At 54.6% G+C, this 18,660-nt stretch overlaps 1 protein-coding gene across 2 annotated transcripts in view; it reads right to left on the bottom strand.

Moving 5' to 3' along the window:
* Positions 1-13,502, bottom strand: part of NCKIPSD (NCK interacting protein with SH3 domain) — a 44,946-nt gene extending 31,444 nt beyond the window's left edge. For both annotated transcript variants that reach the window (XR_010475180.1, XM_065075707.1), the window contains exon 1: positions 13,247-13,502. Coding sequence is in view for 1 of the 2 variants with exons in the window: in XM_065075707.1 (XP_064931779.1) it covers positions 13,247-13,417 (171 nt within the window). In the remaining variant the exon portion in view is untranslated. The remainder of the gene's footprint in view (positions 1-13,246) is intronic.
* Positions 13,503-18,660: the final 5,158 nt, after the last annotated feature.

Consider the following 18,660-nt stretch of genomic DNA (forward strand, 5'->3'; position numbering starts at 1 on the left):
GCCACCACCCCTCCTATCAGATATCGCTGGTTTAATCAAGTAAAACGCTGCAGCAAAGAAATGCCAGGCTATAGAAACAGTCTGTGCAGACCAGCCTGGCCACACGGAGGAAGGGGCAGAGGGGTGACCCCTGACAATCACGGACCAGACGATTGACGGGCACCATATCAGAGACTCGGGGCACCACCGGCACTCAGCGGGCGAGTTACAGCTGCATCAGAGCCACGGCTATCAGCCAGGAAACCGAATTTCTGCCTTTATAGCCCAGCACGGGAGAATCACAGAAGCATCAATAAATCATTACTTCCTCTCTCCTTGCTAATAACACGAGCAAACAAAGAGTTTCCCCAGAGCCTGCTGCCAATTTCCTCCTGCCCCTGTCTGCGGGGGGGCTCCCTGTATGACGGGGGCAAAGCCAGAACCTCAGCGCTGCCCTGGGCTGCTCTGCACGTCCCCGCGCCCAAGGCAGGTGGAGAATCATAGAGAATCATGGAATCACAGGATGGTTTGGGTTGAAGAGACCTTCCCAGCCCCCCCAGTGCCCCCCTGCCATGAGCAGGGACATCTTCACGAGCTCAGGTTGCTCAGAGCCCCGTCCAGCCTGGCCTGGGATGTCTCCAGGGATGGTTCATCTACCACCTCTCTGGCCAACCTGGGCCAGGCTCTCACCACCCTCAGGGCAACAATTCCTTCCTCATGTCCAGCCTGAGTCTCCCTCCTTTAGTTTAAAACCATCACCCCTTGTCCTGTCACAACAAGCTCTGCTCAAAAGTCTGTCCCCATCTTTCTTATTGGCCCCTTTTAAGCACTGAAAGGTGCAATAAGGTCTCCCCGGAGCTTCTCTTCTCCAGCTGAACACCCCAGCTCTCTCAGCCTGTTCCCATAGCAGAGCTGTTCCAGCCTCGGATCATTTTTGCAGAGAACGTCTTTCCCAGGACCAAAGCCAGGCTTTTAAACAGCGTCCTTCCAGGATGTCCTGTGGGTACCTCAGTGCACCCAACACACGTCACAGCCACGCACGACCAGGGATGCGTTTGTCCCCGCGCTCACATCGCTCTCAGCGTCCCTGCCCAGGAGCAGCCTCCCCCAAAATACCCACATGTGCACGGGACGAGTTGCACATCCTGCTTTCCCACACACGGGCTGATGAGAGATCCCGGCGTTTCTGAACACGCCGCGGGTGTCCGGGCTGCATGAGCTCCTCTCCTGTTCCCCCGGGGCTATGGGAAGTGTCACCCCCTCCCTCCTCGTTTGGAGTCCTTCCACGTGTGCCGGCATTGTTGAAACGCGCTCACACAGAAGAACTCGCTCAACAGTCTAGAATAATCACACCTTTCAGAAAAGCATTTCCCCCCCAGCAGCTGACGGCTGCGGTGGCGCGGACAGGCCGAGCCGCCCCGTGCGTGCCCACGTTTGCGAAAGTGGCCCATTAATGCACCGCAAGCTTTCCGTCGCCTCCGCAGGGGGCTGAGCCGAGAAAACGTGACTTTCTTCCCTCCTGCCTCCCCAGTTTTTAGCGATCAAAGGCATTCGCTCTCCCGCACGTGCAGGAATCCGTGCCCTCATCCCAGCAGCAGCTCTCACAGCCACAGGACGGGCAGCGCTGCCGGTTGTCACCCTCGTGTCATTGCTCCGGCTCTCACAATAAAGCACAGACAAAGTTTTGTCTCCAGTGACAGCTCGGTTTTCACGCAGCTGCACTGACACGGAACGCCACTGAAATCAGGGTATTTATCCCGCTGGCGTACACAGGCACAGGCTGGCTCTTTGTTACTCAAATCGGAGACGAACGCCGCCGCTCAGGTCACACGCCACCCGTCCCCAGTCACCACCCGGCTGTCTGCACACTGTACTCCTTCCGGATTTAAATGATTGTGGCAGCAGTGCACAAAATCCGACCGGCTTTGTCCGCGGCAGAGCGATGGACCAGATACGGGTTCCCCCTTCTGAACCGCTCAGCTCAGACAAATGGGCCGAGTTCTGCTTTTTGCATCGCTATGGGAAATTCAGCTCCTTTCTCTTCCCCTTTCCGCAGCCCCAATCAGAAATGTTTAGTTTAGCTAAGAGATACGCATTAACTTCTTGTCGGCATGAAGATATTGTGCACTTAAAGACAAAAAAAGCAAGCGAAACAATGAGCAACTGTCCTGGTTACTGAGCAAATAAGACGAGAAAAGCTCCAAACCAACCTGCAGCACCTCTGGCTCGCTAGCGAGCAAACAAAGACATGGCTGAGCTCTCCCGACAAAGAGGCAGCCCAGAAACAGAGCCGGGATTCCCGCTGATACGCGACGGTGGGTTTCTAACAGCTCGGTGCTTTTCTGCTGCAGCCTGCAAAAACCAGAAATGGGGAGAAACGAGAGATGGGGAAAGGGCTTAAATTGTGCAAATTGTGCTAAAGCAAAAGGCAGAGATGTACTAACTAGGAACAGTACAGGCGCAAGCGGCACTTGGAGTAAATGGAACCCTGACGGCAGCAGAGGGATGCAGAGCAACCAAATTGCAACTGATTTATGTCCCGGGCAGCCCTGGAGTCGGAGTGAAGGGTGCGGAGACCTGCTAAGGAACAACAAAACAGCTCGACCCACCAGGGCTGGAAACGCGTCGTCCTGGGTCTCCAGCCACGCTCAGACCCCGGGCACCCGCCACGACCATCAGGATCCGCCACCGATTCCTTCCCTGGCAATTCTGCGGCCTCCAGTAACCAGAACGCGTAACCAGAACGCGTAACCAGAATGCATCTCTTGAGCCAAAACACGCCAGGATGATAAATGTGGAGACAGAGGTATTTAAGGTAAAGCAGTCAACACATACCGAGGTATTTTGCTGCTCTCTGGTGCCTTAATTCTCACTGCTCCCGGTGCTGCGGGGACTCCTCTGGCTCGGCCAGGCCCAGGAACAGCCCCCAGCGCTGCCCCGCTTGGGGTCATCCCTTCAGCGTCCTTTTGGCACATCATTGCCAAACAGATCCGACCTGACCAACACTCATTGAGGGATTTAAACAAGTGTCCTGGTTTTGTTAAAAACAAGTATCTCTTTCAGTGAATTTGCCTGTCAGCTAAAGCCTTCATATTAACTGCATTTTCCTGGAGCACCAGACACATGTTTTGGTAAACCTAGCAATGGAATGCAAACTTACTGGTAAGCACGGATGGACATCTCGCAAGAGGGGTGACGAGAAACAAGTGAGCAAGAAACTGACCAACTGTGTATAACATTCCATTCACGTGAATACTGCATATAAAAGTGGGAGAACACGAGGATCTCGTTCGCTTTTCCCTTTTTGCCCTTTTCCCTTCTGCTTATGGCGACATTAGAAGAGGACCTTGCTACTCGTCCCTGCAAACTGAGGCCTAGTGACAGACTGAATCCAGCTCCAATTGGCTGCAGAGTCTAATCCAGGACTTCAGCTGCCGGCTCTGCAGTTGCTGAGGCTTTCAAGATTGGTTTTGTATATTTTGTATTATTTTCTCTATTCTTATTAGTAGCATTAGTAAAACATCTTTAATTTTTTCCAACTCTCTTCACTCTGTGCTTCTTTTCCTCCCAATCGCCTCTCCTTAGTGGAAAGGGGGGAGAGGGAGGGGAAAGTGGGGGGGAGGGGGAAGAGGGGGTTAACAATACATCTGCCAGGGTTTTATTGTCACCCCGCAATCTTAACCCTCGACAACAAGTCTGATGGCTGTGCTCCTGGTGAAGAATAACCCTCAAACACTCCTTTGCTTTCAGGTGTAAAGCTAACAAAACATGGAAGGTTTTCTGAAAGAAAACAGGCACCTCCCTTGCTCCCCTCCCGTGGATGTCGGTAGCTACTATACCTATTTCAGCACGTCCATGGTAGCACTGTCAAACAGGGGATGCTATTCATACTTTTGGCTTATTAGCACCATGCACAAAAATTGCATGAAGTTCGCTGTGCTGGCTAATTATGGCAAAGCCAATTAAAGACTGTGGAGGGTGCAGGTGCAGGGTGGCAAGGGAGGGGTACGAGAGGGGCTGAAATACTCCTGTCAAGAGGCTGAAGATGCTAATTTGCCATAGATAAAATACCCAAATACGCCAAAGTGCTTGTTAACCAAGAGCTGCTCCGCAAGCACATTTATTCCTGGTAAAGTGGGTGGTTCTGCTGAAGCAATCGGCACCCAGACACTTAAAAACTCAGGGAATCAACACCATCAAGCCTTACGGGGACAATGATCAAGCTAATGCCAACTCGTGCCCAAAAAGAAATGAAGATACCATTGAGACCTGCGGCAATGTCTCATAACCACAACTCTTACATGTTGGATCATAAAGACAGAGCACAAGGCAAAGAAATATACAGAAAATTGTGAACCAAGGACCCCGCAGCCTCTCCAGTTGGTTTTTGACCGGCAGACGGTGGGAGCGGACACAGTGTTCTGGGCTGCAACACTTAGTTTACACTGACCTACAAAAGGACCTTGAGAATTGCCAGTTTAGCTGCGTTTATCAGAGGAATGAGGCTAACTTACTGTTATCTCCAGATTCAGTCCAAGAACAAATCCAGGGGTTTGTTTAGTGGGCTTTTTTCACCTTAAAAAGAAGATTACGGGGTTCAAGTGGATTTGCTGACATTTCACCTGTGAGGAAGTAAGAGGTGGGTCACGGAAGAAAAGCAATTCATTAGTGTCCCACGCTATCTGCAGGGGAAAAATAGCCGCCTGCTCCAGCTGCAGGTTATAATCCCATCTCCTCTCACAGCTTAGAGCAGCACAGGCGCCCCACAACCACCAAGAAATGAGAACAGGAGGGCAATGTCCCCTTAGGACACTGTGCTACAGGCAGCAGAACAGCCATAATCCTGTTTTCCTCGCTTCCTCGGGCTGCGGACAAAATAAAGTGCGTTTGTTAGACTGTTCTCATGCGCGAAACTTTCACCCAGCTCACGGGCCCCATCACAGCATCGATTTCTCACGTTCGCCTTTTCACCCGTGTCAGCATCCACCCCGCTCAGCGGTACCGGTGAGAGCAAATTACGAGACATCTTCCCAGTTCATCTCCAGAGGGACAAATCCTGCAGGACGGGAGGTGGCCAGCACCCAGCTGGTGGCACAGAGGGCCCGGAGCAGGAACCCCCCGGTGCACAAGGCCACCGCGGGGCAGAGAAAGCTGCCTGACAGCAACCAAGGGTGCCCACAGAACCCTCAAGCCGGGCGGTTTGCACAGCCCAGGTTGTCACTGTCCTTCCCCACTTCTAAACCCCCCCAGGCCACGGCCAATCACTCTTTGCTGCTCACAGCTCCCTACAACCCACCTACGAGACGCATGTGTGACCCGTCAGATGCGGAGGACCAACCAAGAACCAAACACTGCAACTGTGGTTTTGCTGGAAGATCTGTTTTCTCACCCATGAATAGTGTTTAAAAGCCGATCAGAGTTTGGTCTCATCTTGAGATCTTAAGCTTCTGAAGGAGAGCTCAAGAATACAGCCAGTTCACGTGTGTTCGTGAATGTCCAAGTCTCAGATGCCAACTGGGCAACACTTTGAAGAGAGCCCAAGGCCACAGACAAGCCCAAAGCTGCATGATGGAGAGGTTGCTTTCCATCCCTGATGTAAAGAATTATACTGTACAGGCCCCTTGACAACGACTGCAGAATTATCTCAATGCTGCTATCTTGTCATCAAGTTAGTGGAAGACAGACACATGAAACCAATTCAAAATAACAAATTAAAGGGATGCATTTGTCAGTGTAAGGCAACAAGCAGGATTCTGGGGCACACAAAAACTTCATTACTTAGAACTCAGAAAAAACAGCATCCCTTGAAGCACTATGTCAAATGGAAAAAGTCTTCAGCTATAAACACTGATTGGGTGAGGCTCAGGGAAATCCCTAAGCTTCTGCGTTAAGTAATGAATTTTTATGATCATCATTCTGGTACTGGGTTTTCAAGAAATTATGCTTTTTGCATGCTGAAAAACATGGGTTTCTCTGATACTTGAGCTTCTCCCTATACATTCCTGAGGGACAGCCAAGGTTGGGTACAGAGGGAAGGGAACCAGGACCTGCCTTCTGGCCTGTCTTGGGTGCGATTTATGACCTGGTCACAGTACACGTGATGTTCAAACCGTGGTGCCGCCTCCTCCTCCTGCAAACACATCCCTTTCCTCAGGGGTGAGAGAAAAAGGGTATCTCCAAGCAGCCTGGAAAACCACAGGATTCACTGAGTTCACCCAAAAAAGAATTGTCACCACAGAAGACTGAGAGGCCAGGGGGGTTTGCATTTGTCTGCTCGGCACGGAGCTTCAACCCGACCTCCTCCGGGAGCCGTCTGGTTTGTACAGGAGCTGCCCCAGCTCTCGATACAACCACCACAGCACACACACCGTGCTGACAGAGCCCAAAAACCTGCCCACCGCTTAGAATTATAGAATCATTGTGGTTGGAAGAGACCCTCAAGATCACCGAGTCCAACCATAACCCACCCCTGGCACTGCCCCATGTCCTGTGAACCTCATGTCCGTCTGTCCAACCCTCCAGGGCTGGTGACTCCAGCACTGCCCTGGGCAGCCTGTTCCAATGCCCCACAGCCCTTTGGGGAAGAAATTGTTCCCCAGACCCAACCTCAACCTCCCCTGGCGCAACTTGAGGCCGTTTCCTCTGCTCCTGGCGCTTGTTCCTGGGGAGCAGAGCCCGACCCCCCTGGCTCCAAGCTCCTTTCAGGCAGTTCAGAGATCAGAAGGTCTCCCCTCAGCTCCTGTTCTCCAGCTGAACCCCCCAGGTCCCTCAGCCGCTCCATCACACTTGTGCTCCAGCCCCTCACCAGCTCCGTTCCCTTCTCTCAACTCGCTCCAGCACCTCAAGGGCTTTCTTGGGACCCACATGTGAGCGGCTGAACGTCTCCTGCGTGGTCCATCCAGACTTTCTTCCCATCCCAGAGAAGGAGGACGCAGCTCCAGGGCTGAGCTCAGCAGGGCTGGGGCAGAACAGGGGGAGGTGACACCCCAACCCCCAGCAGCTCTGGAGGTATCAGGGACAAACCCAGGGGACAAGCGTTCAAGACTATTTTTATCAAGACATCACCCCAGGTTCCATGTGGCTCCCTCCTCCTTGTGGGCGAGCGGCTATTTCTGCAGCTCTTGCCTCCTCTTCTCCCTCATCCCTTTGTTTTTATTCAATATAACAGAAGGTTTGGAGCTGGGCTCTGCCCTCAGTTTCCATACCACAAGGCACTGTCTCCACTTGTACTAGAAAAAAAAGTACAAGAAATAATTAATAGCTATTACTCAGAAGAGATGTAATCTGAACTTGGAACCAGTGATTGCACAAGAAACAACCCACAGCTTGACTTTATTTTAAATTAAACCTCTTGAGCAGCTGAACAAACTAAAATATCAGCCTAGGGTGGCATTTCCAGATCGCAGGCACAGACCCCAACGCCTCGCGGTCCGTTTTCACACAGCCCAGCCCAGGGAGCAGGAACGAGGGACGAAGCAGCGGAGACGGACAGACAGACACCCTCCCAAATCACACCTTGTGAGCGTGGCAGGCAGCCCGAGCCGGGCTCACGGGCTCACACTGCTCGGTGCTGCCCTCAGACACCTCCTGTGCTTCTGACCGTGACACCCTTCACATTGTCCAACCCCAAAACCAGATTAATGTTTCCAGCCCAAAGTCCCCCCAGGACCACCCAAGCACCCCCCAGCACCACCACCTCCAGTATCACTCATACACGGGTGTCCGGGTCACAAAGGCAAACTTTATCTCATATCAAAAAGCCTAATCATTTTTAATCAAAGCGAGAACAAGACATCTTCACAACTAAGCAAAAGCATTGGCTAAATACCACTAGCGTATTTCTATTTTAACCATTCTAAACTGCGCAAGATTGCAGAACGTCTGGCTAAAATGTCAAGTCTTTAGCTATGGAAATTAGAAATGGTTATAATTCCCCTGACTGTGTAACTTAGTCTCAAGAGCAAAACTTCATCTCAAAGCATGAGCAGCTCTGACACGATGGCATCTCCGCTACTGTGACAGCCTGCAGAAAAACGCTTCCTTCTTCCAGTTTCTTGCATGTGTCAAGAAATGCAGCCTCAGCTGCAAAGCGCTGCCAGCTGCTCGTGCTCCAAAATAAAATGTTATTTTCAGCATAAGCGCTTATTCAGGATGTGTGTGAGTTTTGCGATCAAGCTCTCACGCCCATCGGAAGCTTCAGATGTGCCGCAGATGACAAATAACGATGCAGGCTCCAGCGCGGGAGATGGTCCGTACGACTCCGCACGGCGCTCACCTTCTGTTCAGGAGCACCGCGCTTTAAGCTGGATTTCACAGAATCACAGAATCGACTGGGTTGGAAAAGACCTCAGAGATCATCGAGTCCAACCCTTGGTCCAACTCTAGTCCCTTTACTAGATCATGGCACTAAGTGCCATGTCCAATCTCAGTTTAAAAACCTCCAGGGACGACGAGTCCACTACCTCCCTGGGCAGCCATTCCAATGCCTGACCACTCTCTCTGTAAAGAAATTCTTTGTAATATCCAGCCTAAATTTCCCCTGGTAGAGTTTAAGCCCATGCTCCCTTGTCCTATTGCTGACTGCCTGGGAGAAGAGCCCAATCCCCACCTGGCTAGAACTGCCCTTCAGGTAGTTATAGAGAGTGCTGAGCTCAGCTCTAAGCCTCCTCTTCTCTAGACTAAACAAGCCCAGCTCCCTCAGCCTCTCCTCATAGGTCTTGTGTTCAAGTCCCTTCCCCAGTCTTGTTGCTCTTCTCTGGACCCGCTCCAGCACTTCAATGTCTTTCCTGAACTGAGGGGCCCAGAACTGAACACAATACTCCAGGTGTGGCCTCCCCAATGCAGAGTACAGGGGAAGGATCACTGCCCTTGTCCTGCTGACCACGCTGTTTTTGATACAGGACAGGATACCGTTGGCCTTCTTGGCCACCTGGGCACACTGCTGGCTCATGTTGAGCTTCCTGTCAATTAGTACCCCCAGGTCCCTTTCTGTCTGACTGCTCTGTCTGTCTGCGCCCAGCCTGGAGCGCTGCAGGGGGTTGTTGTGACCAATTTGATGTAACCAGCTGGGATTAAAAGGTTTCCTGCAAGCAGAGAGACCTCAAAATCCACCCCTGGGCAGAAACCTCTCTTCTCGTTGCGGTTCGGGAGGTGAACCACCATTCCTGCCCAGCCGGGACTCGCTGCACCCTGGCACCGCATCTGCTCAGCATGCAGCACAATTCTGAGTTGTTGCTAGGCTGCACAAAGCTCTCTCTTATTTTTATCACACGCCTGTTTGTTCTTGTAGAAAAAAGATACAGCAAACAGCAACCCGAGGCATCCTCAAAATGCTCATTATGCTCTCAGCTGGGTCTGTTTTCTCAGCAGACGGGCCAAAGCTGCTTGGCCATCAGCACAAGCACCTTCCCGCTCCGCCAGCCCCCTCCTCGCTGCCCCAGAGCTCAACGGGAAAGTGTGACCGACCAGAGAACCTAAACCCATGTTTCTAACACTTTTTCAGTTATTCCAAATAAATTTCATGTCGTTTTGAAAAGGCTATCAATAATAGTTTCAAAGCTATTTCCTAACGGCTTCGCACAGCTGAGCTGATTTGTCTCTTTGGTGCAGCAGCCAGCACATAAAACCATCCCCATCAAGCCACCAAGAAACATCCCCCTGTGACTAAGCGCTTATTTTTGCGCCCCTGGCGTTTACCAAAACAGCATTTTACGGCTGCCGCTCCCCTCCTCGGCACGGGATATCAACCCTGGTGGATGGGGAGCCGAGCGGAGGCCAGGCCAGCCGTGCCGAGGAGCAGAGCCGAAGCGGACGGCTGCTCCCAGGGCTCCCACAACCAGCCCCTGCCCCACCGGGAACAGAGAAAATCCCATCCGGCCAAGCGTCACCCATGGGTTTGGCGTCCCCCAGGACAGCCGCTGGCTTTGTGCTCCTTGCGCTGCTGCGGTACAGCCCAAAACCTCCATCCAAACCTGGAATAACTCCAGGCTCCCGTTAAAAACTTCCATGTCTCATTGTAACGATAGCAACATCTGGGCTATTTAACCCAAAAGGACTCTCATTATTTGCTACACTCGGCATTTGTCCTGTCCTGACACCGAGCAAACCGGCTGCTCCTAAAGCAGCTCCCTAAATTGAGCTTTTACGGCTCAATGTAAAGCTCTGAAAGGCCCGTTTGCGGCAGCGCTGACTCCAGGGACACCCTCAGCTCCGGTTTAACCTCCACGTTTTTCTGCTGCTCACACATCGCTGAAGCATCAGCTCACGGCTGGAGACTAAGGACCAACCTCGTGCTGACGGGCACCTTTCCATTCCAGCAGAAGCCACAGCAGCCGCGCCAACAGCTTCGCTGCAGCAGCGCTCGCAGGATTTTGCCTCGGGATCTTCCCCCAGATTGGCACTCGACTCGAAACGACTCTTAATAACCCGCAACGGAGCTAAAAGGGAACTACAGAAGAGCAAAATCAGCAGGAATATCAGCTGAAGTTGGGCGTTTCTAATTGACTCAAATTAACTTCACATCACCTGCACCTTCTGGCGCCCCGGCTTGGCCCTGACTTGCCTCTTAGATGCATTATGTGTTTCTAAGAAGAATCTGTTTGTTGTTTCCACCGCCCCAACTAACCCCCTTTTAATAGCAACACAAGGATTTCAGTACAAAATTCTGCTGCAAAAAGACATCGGCCAAGAATCACCTTTAAATAATAAATAGGAATTATTTATTCATCTAGAGAAGCAAAGGCATAAATTTCTCATACTGAAAGCTGAGAAAAAATAAAACAACAAAAACAGACCAGAAAAAAATTAAAATCCAGAGGAGCTCGGAAGAAAGCCAATGCTCCTAATAGCAGACGGCAGCAGCAGCCCAAGCGAGTCCCCTGAGCATCCTCCTACAAGGGGCTCTGGGGACTTTTGCTGCTGTTGGTTGTGACTGTTGTGCAGGTATCGCTCACTCTGCATCTGTGGCTCCTGTTGGCCGCTCAATCTCACTGCTAAACAGATAACACTAATCATTAGCTGTGTTTTCTTCCCTTTTGTGATTGGAGCAGCACTGTCTACCAAATCGCTGTCACTAATTAGTCTGAGTGTCCTTATTAAACCGAAACTGGGTGACAAATTGTTTGCGCTCTCATCCCAGATATTCAGCAAACTGTCTCAAGCAAGAGTTCAGCGAGCAGATGCCTTCTCCCGTGAATAAAAGCAGGTTTTGACTTCGGATCTGCTCTTTGGAGCTGGCAGGATGTAACACCAGAAGGAAGAAAAAAATCACAGACAGCATTACTGCAACTGCAGAGCAACACATCCGATCCTGCTGCCTCATGCATCATCCGGCAAGTTCTGGTGGCGGAAACCTAATGGCCAAAAAAAGATGAACGGATGCAGGGAAGGCTCTTCTGTTTCCTGCTACCAGCTCTAAGGGCATTTGGGAAAGTTACCTCTGAATGAGAGGAGCACGCTCAGAAAGTCACCTGCAATGCTGCTTAAATATTAGCGCATCGCTAAAGGGCTGTCAGGAGTCAGCCTGCACGCTGTCGTCGCAAAGCAGAACCTGAGAAATGAAGGTAAAGTCAGTGAATAAACCCTTTTCCTGTTAATAATTTTGAAACTGGTATGAGCGAGGCGGCGAGATGCGGGAAGGCTGCTCCAAAAGGCAGCCTGGGAGAGCAGCGAGATGTGACAGCACAGGGGACTGCAGACCGGAGACGTGCGAGCCCCAGCCTGGAGCCGGGCCACCGCCAGGTTTTAAAATCCAGGAGTTTCATAAGGCCTTTGGCTGTAACTAAATAGCTCACGTAAATGGCTTAAGGGCTTACTGATGCGCAAGATGTCCCCGCCGGCCAGGCCGCTCCGCGGGGCTGCAGAAGAGCCCCGGCAGGGCCCGGCACCCCCGTGCTCCCCAGGTAACGCCGGCCTCACCGAAGCGTTCTGCAAAGCACACGCCCCCGCTCACGTGCGGGCTGAGTTACCGCTCATCAGAAATCCAACGGCATCTGAAGGAGCGTCAGCAGCGCGCTGGAATAAAGGGGTTTGTCACCATTTGCAGCCAGACATTAAAAGGCCCATTTATAACGTTCACATGCATTTGTGCGCGGTTACCCATTCACTGATGCAAAGAGTTTTCAGCGTGCAGTTCCCACAGCTATCCCGAGGCCCGAAGTATATAAAAAAACCACAAATGAACAAACAAACTATGAATTAGCCTTTATGAAAGGCCTGCTTTAATTTCAGAAGCTGCGTCGTCCCTCAGAAGCCTCCAGCAAACGGCCCCCTGCGCTGTACGAGCCGTAACCAACGTCTCTCCTGGTCCCCCCTCTCCTCCCGTCCAGGCCGGGCTGCAGCAGCCTGCTCCGACCTTCTGCAGGTACCCACGTCACCGACTTGGCTGCAATTAGTGTCATCGCAACCCCAAGCAGCTGTTGTGGCTTCTCCCGGCCCCCGGGACGGCACAGGTGTGCTGTCAGAGCCCTGCTGTGCTGGTGGGAGGACAGCCACCCCCACAGTGCCCTCCCGGTGCCAGGGTAACCACACAAGCAGAAACTCTTGTGGTTGAACAGCTGGTGCGGGGATGGCCACACCAGCGCTGCTTGCTTGCTTGCACCAACCGGAGCTGCGAGCTGGCAGATTCCAGGTTATCTAACCATTGTGTGTGCTCCTGGGGGAACCACCACCCTCACCATGTCCCCAAGGCATTTTTCTGATAGTTCTGCAGCAGTGACACTGGCCCTTCAGTCCACTGGCCTGGGGACCCTCACCTGGACCGCATCCTCTGGATGAAGCTGCTGAGCTGTCATTTTATCCCAGACACGCACAGCTGGTGCTCCCTGGGCCTCACTCTCCAGACATGACACTCCCAGACGTCTCCCATCTCCCTTTAAACCCCCAAATCCCACTCTCAGCGGGAACACGATGTCCCGAGAGGTCCCTGTGTGCCCAAGCCCGCTGCAGTGGGTCAGCACGGCCACCAGAACCACACACCCACCGCTCCCAGGAGCGCTGAAGGAGCGGCTGAGGCAGCGCTGGGTCGCTCGGGACTGCGCAGCTGCTCCCACACACAGAACCACAGAACGCCAGGGGCTGGAAGGGACCTCCAAAGACCATCCGGTGCAATCCCCCCACCAAACCCACACCGCGGCTGGACTGAGGGGAAGCCCGGCTGCCTGACACCCCCACCCGCATCCCGGCCGCCCCCTCCCGTGCGGGGCAGAGGTGCCACCCGGCGGGCACAGCCGCCTCCCCCGCCGGTTCGGAGCCCCGCGGCCCGGCCCACCTGCAGCCGCTGGAGGTAGGAGGCCGGAGCGTAGCCCGTCTCGCCGGAGCCGGCGCGGGTGACGAGCCACCAGTGCTGGTTGCTGCGCTCCAGCAGCAGGAACGTCTCCCCGGCGGAGAACGGCAGCGAGTTGGGCTCGGCCGAGCGGAAGCTGTACAGGGCCCGGTACATGGCGGCGGCAGCGGCACCGGCACCTCCGACCGCCGCGGCCCGGCCCGGCCCGGCCCGGCGCGCCACGCCCCCGCACGTCACAGCCACGCCCCCGCACGCCAAAGCCACGCCCACTCATATCGCCGCCACGCCCCCGCACCGCACCCTACCGCCCTCTGGCGGCGCGGCGGGGGCGTCAACATCAAATGTCAACACTGCCTTCTAGAAAAAGGAGTTCTCTTTAAAAAATGCTTATACGCGTACGCAGCACGTTATAACACTGAGGTTATAAATTGACTGAACAAAGGGAAAGGACTCCTTTAAAAACCTCCCAGTCTTGTAGGAAGACATCGCATGCAATTTATCATGAATTTCCATTTAATCAAAATACTGCTTTCTTCTTTCTCTCCCTTCCTGAAATCCCATACAAAATAAAGTATAATTAATCCAGATGCAGATCTCCATAAATATTAAAAAAAACCCAAGAAAAACCAAAATCACCAAAGGAAGGATTATATCTAGTATTTTGAGGTCTGAGCTCAGGGTAGTTAAAGACATGCTATCAGCATGGCCTTTGCATTTTCCAAAATTCATTGTCTTTTGTCAAAACACGTGTGACCGGCTGTCACACAGAATCCCAGAATGTTCAGGGGTTGGAAGGGCCCTGGGAAGCTCATCCAGTGCAATCCCCCCATGGAGCAGGAACACCCAGATGAGGTTACACAGGAAGGTGTCCAGGGGGTTGGAATGTCTGCACAGAAGGAGACTCCACAACCCCCTGGGCAGCCTGGGCCAGGCTCTGCCACCCTCACCAGGAACAAGTTTCTTCTCAAATTTAAGTGGAACCTCTTGTGTTCCAGTTTGAACCCATTGCCCCTTGTCCTGTCACTGGTTGTCACCGAGAAGAGCCTGGCTCCATCCTCCTGACACTCACCCTTTAGATATCTGTGAACATGAATGAGGTCACCCCTCAGTCTCCTCTTGTCCAGCTCCAGAGCCCCAGCTCCCTCAGCCTTTCCTCACACGGGAGATGCTCCACTCCCTTCAGCATCTTGGTGGCTGCGCTGGACTCTCTCCAGCAGTTCCCTGTCCTGCTGGAACTGAGGGGCCACAACATTCCGGACCCACCCACCGCCGGCCGCCAGGGGGCAGCAGCGGAGCGCGGCGGCGGGACCCGGGCACGGGCTATCATGGGTTCGATCCCCCATTGCAGCGACCATTGAATCGCCGAAGTCAGTGAGACCCCACCCGGGGGACATCACCCGGGTCAGGTCCCCGAGGACTGTCCATTCTCCCCATGGAGAATGACTGCGGTGCCCCAGCCCCCCCCGGCACAGAAAAGGGGTACAGCCAGGTCTGGGCATGGCCCAAATCTGTCCCCTGCAGGGACACGGTGACCTGGCGCATGGCCACGGGGACATGGGTGCGCTGCCCCTTGGGCCAGCAGCTCTCAGAGGTCACACAGCCGCCCCCACGCATCTCTGTGCCACAAAAACCTCGTTCTGGGAGAAAGACCCTTTGCATCACCCCCCAACAGCCCAGGACTCCTGAATTTTTAGCAGGGCCTGTTGCAATAGGACAAGGGGTGATGGTTTTAAACTAAAGGAGGGAGATTCAGGTTGGACATGAGGAAGAAATTGTTGCCCTGAGGGTGGTGAGAGCCTGGCCCAGGTTGGCCAGAGAGGTGGTGGATGAACCATCCCTGGAGACATCCCAGGCCAGGCTGGACGGGGCTCTGAGCAACCTGAGCTGGTGAAGATGTCCCTGCTCATGGCAGGGGGGGCACTGGGGAGCTGTGAAGGTCCCTCCAACCCAAACCATTCCGTGGTTCTACGATCTCTATGGGTCTGGTAAACAATCTCCTGCAGCCAAGCCCCCTGCAGAGACACCCCCACCCATCCCGCCCTCCCCTGCCATCCCGCCGGGATGCGGGGGTGGAGAGACGCAGAAACCGAACAGTCCACAAACCCCAGCTCCCAGCAACGGGGGAGTTTAATTCATCCAGAAACCATCAACAATCAAATCCAGCCAGTGGTTATATAATAACAGCCAGGCTTGTGGCTGCCACAGCCCCCTGCCTGCTCCCCGCAGGCCCCACAGCCCCCCAGCTTTCCCGGAGCTGCCAGCGAGGTGATTCGGGTCCCAGCGGTGGGAATGGAGGGTAGACTGGCAGTGGTTGCCCAGGCTGTGTGCTGGAAACAGCTCCGGTGAGCTGCAGCTGGGGCTGGAGAGGCAACAGGTGCTTTGAGTGGGAACTGGGAGATGCAGGTGGGGCTGAATCCTTCAGGAGCCTCTCGGGGTCTGGGCTTTGTCCCCTGTCACCATCCTTTCCACAGTGTGATGGTGGGCAACGGGTGGGCAGGCGGCGAGCAGCACCACGGGAGGGCAAACCTCCCCGCTTGTGGGGTTATTACTCTGGCTGTCACGCAGGTCCCATGGGACCAGGATCCCCACTGCCTGCACACCTGGTCTGCCAGCCCAAATTTCCCTGCTCCTGGGGACACTACACCAGGAGCAAAGAGCCCCCGAGGAACCCCAGGACAGATTCCTGCTGCTGAGGAACCGGCTCCAAATCGCAAGCGCCAGGTGATTTATCTCAGACAGGGAGGGACAACGAGCAACGGGCTGCGTCATTCGTGGGTGACTTTTAAAGCCGAACTTGAGACCTCAGATAATTACGCTTGCATCCCTTGCCCTCAGAGTCGCGGGCACCAGGATCGCGGTGAGCGCTCGCCGGGCTCGGTGCATCCCCCGTGCACCCGCTTTCCTCTGGGCCGCGGCGGGGAACTGTTGCACAACAGCACTCATATGATTGGAACACAAACTTGCCAGCTCCACTTGTATAATTCTGCACTGCCCGGCCGTCAACACGTTGCAAAACAGCAACAGGATCAATCGCTCTGCTTTTAGGTGTACAAATATTATTGTATTCCCACCAGCCGTCTCTGGGTGGAAAGTCATGCAGGGTGGATGGTGCTGTGGGGACCACAGGCCTGTGGCTCTGGGGACAACATCACCAGTGTGTCCCACGGGGACTGGGGGAGTGTGTGAGCAGGACGGAGAGGCACGGGGTGTCCCCTTGGGCATGTCCTGATGTCCTGGGCAGCCCTTCCTCCTGGAAAACCTCATTAAAAGGCTGGAAATGGGGTGCCCTGACCAGATGCCTTGAGACCCTCCTGTGCCACCTTGCTGAGAGCAGTGGGGGCCACCTGTGGGGAGACAGTGCCCTCACAGTGTCACAGCCAGGAGGGGCAGCCCTGCCTTGCTCCTGCAGCCTCAGGACACAACTGGCGGGGGGCACAGTCCCGGCCCCCCCGCAGACAGGGCCGCATGCCCATGCCTGCTCCAGGCAGGCTGCCAGCAGCTCCTGCAGTGATGCTGGAACCTGCTGCGGCCACCAACTCCGAGGAAGGATGTTTGTAGGTGGGAGAGGTGCCAGGGAGCAGAGGCACCTCTGCAGTGCAGCAGGAGGGTGAGCAGTGCGAGGCTGTGCCAGCCCAGACCATCATGCACAGAGTCCCATTTTGGTTGGAAGGGACCCTCAAGATCATTGAGTCCAGCCATAACCCACCCCTGGCACTGCGCCATGTCCTGAGAACCTCATGTCCATCAGTCCAGCCCTCCAGGGATGGTGACTCCAGCACTGCCCTGGGCAGCCTGTTCCAATGCCCCACAGCCCTTTGGGGAAGAAATTGTTCCCACATCCAACCTCAACCTCCCCTGGCGCAACTTGAGGCCGTTTCCTCTGCTCTTGGCGCTTGTTCCTGGGGAGCAGAGCCCGACCCCCCTGGCTCCAAGCTCCTTTCAGGCAGTTCAGAGATCAGAAGGTCTCCCCTCAGCTCCTGTTCTCCAGCTGAACCCCCCAGCTCCCTCAGCCGCTCCCACCACACTTGTGCTCCAGCCCCTCACCAACTCCATTTCCTTCTCTCAACTCGCTCCAGCACCTCAAGGGTTTTCTTGGCGCAAGAAGCCCAAAACTGACTCCAGGATTTGAGGTGCAGCCTCCCCAGTGCCCAGCACGGGGTGGCAATCACTTCCCACACTGCACGGGGCAGTTGAGCACCATATGGGAACAGGCGGCTGTGCCGGGGCAGCTGGCACGTGGGATGCACCGTGTCCCTGCTCCAGAATGAGGGCACCTGCTCCCTTATGGGAGAAGCCACAAAGCAAGTGCCAGTTCCAGCAGTAGGGACAGGCGCCGTGCCTGGCAGGAGCAAACCCCACTGCTGCCTCTGGCCCGAGATGTGTGTTCCATGTCCAGCCTAAAAAACACCAGCGAGAGGCTGCGCTCCCCGCAGAGCCCGGAGCACGAAGGAGCCGACGCTGCCGGGGTGGTGGGTGGCTCTGGACCCGCTCTGCCCCGCCTGCCCCGTGTCGCGGGGCTCCTTGCGCAACCGGCAGGGCTGGCCAGGACCCAGGTCCCTCCTGCACCGGGAGGAAGGAGCAGCAGCGGCTGCCAACAGCTGCGCTTCCTGGAAACCAAGAAGACAGAAGGTCAGGAGAGTTTAGGGATGGTGGCCAGGGAAGAATCATAGAATCATTTTGTTGGAAGAGACCCTCAAGATCATCGAGTCCAACCATAACCCACCCCTGGCACTGCCCCATGTCCCTGAGAACCTCATCTCCATCTGTTCAACCCCTCCAGGATGGTGACTCCAGCACTGCCCTGGGCAGCCTGTTCCAATGCCCAACAACCCTTTCCAGGAACAAATTTTTCCTGATAACCAATCTAAACCTCCTGTTGTGCAACTTGAGGCCATTTCCTCTGGTCCTGCCTATGTGGGGTTCCCTGGGGTGCAGCAGCAGCTCCTCTGCTGCCCCTTTCACAGAGAGATCGCAGAGACCCCACAGGGCCAGCACAGCTTGGCCAGTGGGATCACTGCTGTGGTGCAAACCCAAGGAAGACAAGAGAAGATGGGCGCACGTGTGGGACAAATGGATGCCTGCCCCCAGCCCTGCGATAGCATCACAGTACAAACAGCTTAAACCCAGTTGTATTAGTGTCCAGTTACACAAACTTGAACCCAGCAGCGTTAGGAACAGCGAGGGCACAGCCACACACCTGCCGTCCCTGTGGAGTGGCACTGCAGATCCATGGGGGCACAGGGGGTCTCTGTCCCCCCGCAGCAGGAGCCACCATGTCCCCAGCACGGCTCGGGGCAGGAGGATGTGCCCGTGGCGTTGCTGGGGACCAAGCGCTTTGCAGCGCCAGGGCACAGGGTGAGCGGGACACAGTGCTCCCCCTCGGGCAGGGGTCACGGGGA

The sequence above is a fragment of the Columba livia genome, chromosome 10, assembly GCF_036013475.1.
Source record: "Columba livia isolate bColLiv1 breed racing homer chromosome 10, bColLiv1.pat.W.v2, whole genome shotgun sequence".
In the NCBI taxonomy this organism is placed as follows: Eukaryota; Metazoa; Chordata; class Aves; order Columbiformes; family Columbidae; genus Columba; species Columba livia.